General features: G+C 38.9%; 1 protein-coding gene across 1 annotated transcript in view; it reads right to left on the bottom strand.

The window, feature by feature from the left end:
* PM20D1 (peptidase M20 domain containing 1) overlaps positions 1–5,604 on the bottom strand; it is a 9,566-nt gene extending 3,962 nt beyond the window's left edge. Inside the window, exons 1-8 of the mRNA XM_009888213.1 lie at positions 5,517–5,604; positions 4,700–4,932; positions 3,168–3,254; positions 2,268–2,401; positions 1,698–1,817; positions 835–910; positions 542–603; positions 257–335 (exon numbers count right to left, since the gene is read on the bottom strand). Of these exons, the coding sequence (XP_009886515.1) occupies positions 257–335; positions 542–603; positions 835–910; positions 1,698–1,817; positions 2,268–2,401; positions 3,168–3,254; positions 4,700–4,932; positions 5,517–5,547 (822 nt within the window). The 5' untranslated portion in view covers positions 5,548–5,604. The remainder of the gene's footprint in view (positions 1–256; positions 336–541; positions 604–834; positions 911–1,697; positions 1,818–2,267; positions 2,402–3,167; positions 3,255–4,699; positions 4,933–5,516) is intronic.
* Between the last annotated feature and the right edge of the window lie 1,222 nt (positions 5,605–6,826).

Here is a 6,826-nt window from a genome sequence, read left to right as displayed (position 1 = left end):
CCAAAAATGTAAACAATCTTAAAAGTGGTTTACAGAGATCTTTCTGTGACAGCAATCAGACACTTCTGAAAGGAAGTGATTTTCAACTGTAGCTAAATCCAAGTCACATCTAAAGTAAAAATGAGACTGGCGGTGACACCACACAGGGTCCACAACCAGGGCCGGTACTGATCTTACAACTGGATATAAACAGGTGGAAACCAAATGTCCTCATTGTCTCATTGTACTACACGAGAAAAATAAAAAATGAAGCTACCTTGATTCCTGCGTTAAACATCGTGACTGCTGTTGTAGTTCGAATCAAGGCATTGGTGGAAGGTTTCCAGGCAAGAACTCTTACAAAAAAGAAAAATGTATCAACACAACATAAACACCACAATTACATAAGCAATAAGCTGAATGATGGCCTATTCAATTAACAATGTGGTTATGAATGGTAAAGCACTGACATTGCCTAAACTGTAAGACTAGAAATGGCTAGTGGTCTTCATCTTTTAAGGGTGAGAGGCTGGGAATGGTCATCAAGGATCTATTTTCTTACCTGCTGACAATAGGTGAAAACAGCCAAAGATTGCTCATGACGAGATTGAGAGGAAACCTGAACTAAGTAGAAGAAATAAAACCACAGATCAGAAAGTTTCTAGTTTTGAAGAAAACAGTGTAGTCACTTGGCTATGGTTGAAATAATTCCAGCAGAAAGAAATCTCTGGGAGAAAGGCCAGCTTAAGTCTTCTCCTTTCCAGGAACTACAACTATGCTCTAAATTCATATGCTGGGTTACTCTTTACTTATTAATATGAGAATCTGAGAAGGAAATTACAGTTCTTTCCTCACCTCTGATGCAAGGTGCTCCATAGTCATAAGTTCTGGCCCATGGCCAAATAGATTGCGCAAGGGATTCTGCTCCAGTCTACAGCAAAACAAATCAACATTTGAAATTTAAAAAAAAATCTCTGGCTATTACTGCTCCAGAAGGTTGATAGGAATTTGATTTGTGACATATATCCATGTATTTGAGATGAAATCACACCTTCCTCTCCTGGTAAGTAAATCTGCGAGCACAGCTCTGTGACAGATTTCTGAGCATTCCAGTCACACACAAAGATTTTCTTTCAAGAACAGCTGAAAAAATCCAAAAACCTGGCTCTTATACAGAATCCATAGACAACTACAAAAATATCACACCAAATTCCATCATATCTGTACATATTACAGATATGTAATATATAAAATATATATTTATTAGGCAATTTGATACCTACACATGTAATGACATGATTTACCCAGTCACATTCTGACTATACACCACGTTTACCGGCCTGGATAATCACCAGCTAGAGGTAGCAGATATGTGCAAGAATAAATTCCAGAGAAATTCTGCAACCCCAACAAAGCAATCTCTATTGCTATAGAGTAAATTATGATAGACACCATGATGCGCCAATTGTCTTAGTTTCAAGGAATCAGCTGACACTAGAACAGTTGAAGTGAAAAAACACTCCAGACATTTGGCAATTGTCGCTTTGCTGGGGATTGCATGTCTGCCCTTCAAAGTGAGCTACAAACTTCAATTTCAAACATGCAAGGGAGAATTTGCAAAATACTCTAAATACAAATGTTAAAAAAGAGAGTCATGCACCAGCGACTTAGGAGTCTGCTTGACTGTCTTTGACACTAGACAACAGGGAAGCTCTTACCTGGACATCGCTGCTGCAAGAATGCCAATACTTGTCTCCTTAGGAGGAAAGGATGAATGTCCTGGCTCTTTTTCCACAGTGAAGTTCAGTGTTATCGAACCCTTTTCTGTGATAGCAATTCTGGTCAATGATAAATAAATAAATGATTAATGCAACTCCAAACACACGTGCACGGACTACAAGTGAAAAGAACAACTCTGCATATTTTTAGTATCATAAAAAACAACAGAGCAGCAGCAACAACAAATCCTTAACACAATCTTTTAAGTGTTTGGACGACTGATGTTTTTGACTGCTTCTCTGGTGAGCAGACTCTACAGCATACAATTAACTTGCTTGCACTAGCTAAGTGGAACGTTCTGCTTTTGTCAGCACAGCTGTGATGGACAGCAAGCAACTCTGGAGGTCCTTTGCTTGCACTTCAATGCCACTGCTGTAGCTTTAGCAACATCAACACTGCCACATGCCTTGAAAACATATTTTATTGACATTAGTAAGGTCATTTCTCACAAATTAATTGTAGAAAATGGATCACTTCCATCACAGTGAATTGTGTTCTCTTTAACTTACACAGCTACTGGCTTCTTCACTCCCGCAATGATGCCATCTAGTATTGCACTTCCCTCATCTAGTAAGAAGGAGAGTTTCACTCCTCTAGCTTCCAACAGAGCTGCAATCTTCATTGCTCCCTTCCAGCCAGACACCTGTCAGAATCCAGGGAGAGGAACTGGTCAGACTAAGCCATGCCATTGGGAAGAATACTGGAAAACATCTTGCTGTTGACAGTGATCAGTGCGACAATGCAAAGTATGCAAGAAATCCACAAATGAACAGCTCTAGAGCAACCTGTCAAAATAAGATTCTTCCTAGGAAAATTCATTGGAGATTGTTAATGGCCTAGCAGCAGATGAACTTATATCCACACTGAGGGATGCTTCCATTTGTGAGTCACTGAGCGTTGCTTTGAATCCTACTAGTTCTTGCACACAATGGTATGTCAGGGCTATAAGCTCCACAGATTAACTAGTCACTTTAAAGAGGTACTCATTTTAACTACTAACAATTCTTTGTCTTCATATTTTGAAAATGAATAAATAAAACCACCTCATCTGGCGCTTTGTACTGTCTACCGATCACTCGGAACAACCATGTAAATCTTAAGCCAGCTTTTCATGTACTATATATAGTCCAAAACGTGACTCCTGCTGCACCTTCCACGCAGAAAAGAATTTGAAATAACACTCCACTGTGTTCTTTTCTCTTTGCTCATCACACCAAACCCTTTGTCAATGTCACTTAAAGCCAAACAATCAATATGTAACTACGACCACGTGCCTGACACAGTATCTACTCACATAACCACAAAAAACAGGAAAGACTTTCCAGCTAAACAATGTTTAAAAATTAAGCCTTGTTACATACATGAACAATGCAAACAGCTAGTTGTTTTGATGAAATGAAAGAAAATACCTCTTCATCATGTCCAATGCCAACATAGAAAGATCTGCGAGGTCTGTAATTTCTTCTCAGCAAAAATTCTAGAGCTTGCAGAATAGCCTGCAGGAAAAAAAAAAAAACAAAACAAACAGATTATGTAGTACTATTCTTGTGCCTTAGTAAGGAGAATAAATGTAAAAGAATGCAATGCAATGTAAAAGAAATACAATGCATTCACTGCCCTTAAGGAGACTTTGTCCCGTTCACAGTTGAGCTTTCATTTCTACAACTCCTACTGATGATATTCATATTCTCTGGAGAACACACTGCAATATTTTTGATCAATAGTGCTTAAGACTTGGTGTGCTACACAGTGTCAGTGTACACACACAAAATACAGTGTAGGCTTGTTCTTGCTACTGATGAAGTCACTGACAAACTGCACAGGAAGCACGACAGTTATAATTATCCAAGGAATTCACTGTTCCTTTAAACTGCCTATCCTACACACAGTTTGGCTCTGACTTGAGCTACCAAATCCAAAGATTTTAATAAGCAGTATGTTTTGTACAAAAAGTGCCAAGAAGACAGAAACAGAACGAGAAACTTAATCTGAAGAATGAGAAATGAAATCTATTTGCTGCACTTTTTCATCTCTTTTCCCAATTTAAGCTTGTTAATTTTCTACATTTCAGCAGAAATTATACCACCTCTAGCTTTTCAGCACCCGTTTTGCCTTGTTCATCAAAATTGTTGATTTTTATTGTCTGTTTGTGGAGATAATTGTACAGCTTACAGTAGAAGGAAGCACAAAAGCAAAGTTTTAAGTTGAAAGGCTTTGAAATTGATGATTAAAGAACTTGAAGGAACTTTCTAGGAGTATGTCCTATGCTGCAATAAGCAGCCACAGCATCTGCGACACTGGTTTGCTAAACATCTGTTTAAATTTAGATACAGAACTGCGATAGAAGTAATCCCTGCAAGTCACAAAGGACTATTTTCCTTACTAATTTTTCCATCAATCTTTTCCCAAATGAAAAATCCTTCACAGATCATTCTTTTTTTTGTACTTTATTCCTCCCAAATGTACTTAGTACAACAGATCTGCCACAGACTACTTAATAAAAAATATAGGGTTATTTGACTGTAATATTAAATAGTCATTGTTTATTTTGAAACTCAAGCCTTTTCAAAGGGCCAACTTTTGCTTTGAATGCCTATATGACAGCTGAGAAAAAGTAAAAGCTCTATCCCTGATTTCAAACACAGCATTTGACATAAAATTTAAATATGGCATTTAACCAAATACATCTGCATCCGTGAATATGTTTTTCTGTAACTTCTAAGAGCTTTAACTCTGCTTTCTTCAGTAATAAGAGACCATTCCACTTCATCTCTAGGAAAATTTGGGAGGAAACTGCAGGGCTTAGGAATTTATCACTAACATCCTGCATTTAAAGAGTGGCAAGAGAGACAACATAGTAAATTTAAAGCGAATATATTCCTCCAATCTGCCTTCTTCAGGGTTTCTAACTCTCTGAAACGATATTACCAAGATGACGTACTATGGCAGAGTTTTTGTTATCCAGCGTTCCTCGTCCATAGATGAAACCTTCATGCTCTGCAGCTGAGAAAGGAGGGAAATCCCAGCCCTCCGAGGGAGCAGGCACAACATCCATGTGTGCAAGCAGCATATAGGGCATCAATTCAGGGTTAGAACCCTGAACAGTAAAGAGATGGCTGTATTTCCCAACAATTTCATGTTGAATGAACTTTGAAGAAAATACAGCCGGGAAGACTGTTAGGAAAAAAATTAAAAACACATGAAAAAGAAAAATTAACAATAATGCCCAATTTCATCATTATATACTCCATAGAGCAGTCATCTATTTAGCCTCAAGGAGAGCACTGTAAATAAGACTGACCACAACAAATTTGCTTCAGGAAGCAGATGTGCAGCTTTGCTCTCACACTTCTACCAATCCATCTCACTTTGTATTTAAGACTTTCCTAAGCAAAACCAGGAACTGTTGTTCACCAGTGCTGCAGCTGTTTTCCAGTTAGCAATGACGGGACTGCCAAAAAGCAGGCTGAAACAAGGGCAGTCTTCCTCTTTTCTTTTCTTTTTTTTTTTTTTTTTTTATTTATTTAACAGCAAGGTCATTTAACCATCTTAAGGACCAAAAACCACCACTGCAAAAGGACATTTGAACCTTCTCCGTTCTAGATGTGGTGATGTGTGCCATCTTTGCCAGTCCTTTCTTGAGCAAAAACAAAATAAAAATCTGTTTCATAATATTCAAGAACCATATATACTCTCTTCAATTTGTTTACAAAAATAAAATTGCGCAGCAGAGATTGCTAAGAATGAAACTTTAATACCTTTCTGAATGTAATTCCCAAATTCTGCCATGGCAGTTGTATTCAAGTCTTCTGGAGATACGGAAACAGTTGGGATTTTAATAGCACCTTTAATGAAATACAGAATACAAATCATTTGACACAGAAATCAGTCTAACGATACTTGAATTGTATTTCAAAAGGAAAAATAATATTTATGTTCCTGAATATATTCCAGGATTTAGAGATTATTTCACAGGATAGTAAGAGCTCCCACTATCAAAAGAGTGCTGTACTTCAGCCGAGCTGCATGCATGCAGCACACCAGTATTTCCTTCCAGCTTCAGCCAAGGTATTTCTCTAGATACTTCAACTCCGTTTTTCATTCTAAAGTGTTGAAGGACATTATTAGAAATGCTACTGTTCAGAAGCAGCTGCATTTTGCTAGGGGGAACTGATTCCTCATAGTCATAAACTACAGCTAAGCAGGCTGCTTAGTTGGCAGTTCAAGGCTCTTTTTCAGTAAGTCAGGTTGTGATTGCAAGACTGTTACAGCACCCTCATCCATAGCGCTCCAACCCTTAAAGATATATAAGCAGAAAGGTCTTTTGTTGCTCCTTCTGGTTCATTCTGTTATTTAAACAGGGTCAGACAAGGCTGCTTCCCAACACTGAGTCACTGTCATGCAAAATATGGGTATAACTTGGGCCCAATCACAGCTGCCTCTCTTAAGAGCATCTGTCAAGTGAGGTTACAGATTCTTCTTTAAAGGTCATTCAAGAAGAAACACAAAAAAGTATCTCTTGTATCCCTGCATTTTCCCATTAAAAAGTATGCAAACAGAATTTGCTAGGCAATAAATCTTCCAAACCAAGAGCATATGAGATTTACAGAATCCAGCCCCTACTTGAACAGCCAAGGACCAACATGCCAGATTGTGGTTTCCTACAAACTGCCAACCCTCATGAGACCTAGATATCCGCAAAGTCTATCTGCGGAAGGCTGTGTCAGAGAGCACACGCACACCCCCCACGACTTGTTACAGACAGGCGGCCTGCAGTGAGGTGCTGGGCAAGATTTCAGCCAGCAAGAATGGGAAAAAAAACCCCAAAAGTGATTTATCCAGTGGACAAAGACATGCCCAACAAATGCCATCACAGTGTGCCTGGAGTGTTTGGCATGTAGGAGAGGGAAACACCAAAGAAAATCAACACGGGAAGAAAGCTGGCTTCAGAGAATAAAAAAACAGTTTCCTCCAAGGGGAAAGCACCTGAGGAAGCGTCCTTCTTCACTACTGCCCCGTCCCCACCCGTGCCCCACGGCCGGCCCTTGCTGCCAACCTCTCCCTGCGG

The sequence above is a fragment of the Charadrius vociferus genome, unplaced genomic scaffold (assembly GCF_000708025.1).
Source record: "Charadrius vociferus isolate BGI_N301 unplaced genomic scaffold, ASM70802v2 scaffold266, whole genome shotgun sequence".
NCBI lineage: Eukaryota > Metazoa > Chordata > Aves > Charadriiformes > Charadriidae > Charadrius > Charadrius vociferus.
This window is presented reverse-complemented; position numbering and strand designations above follow the sequence as displayed.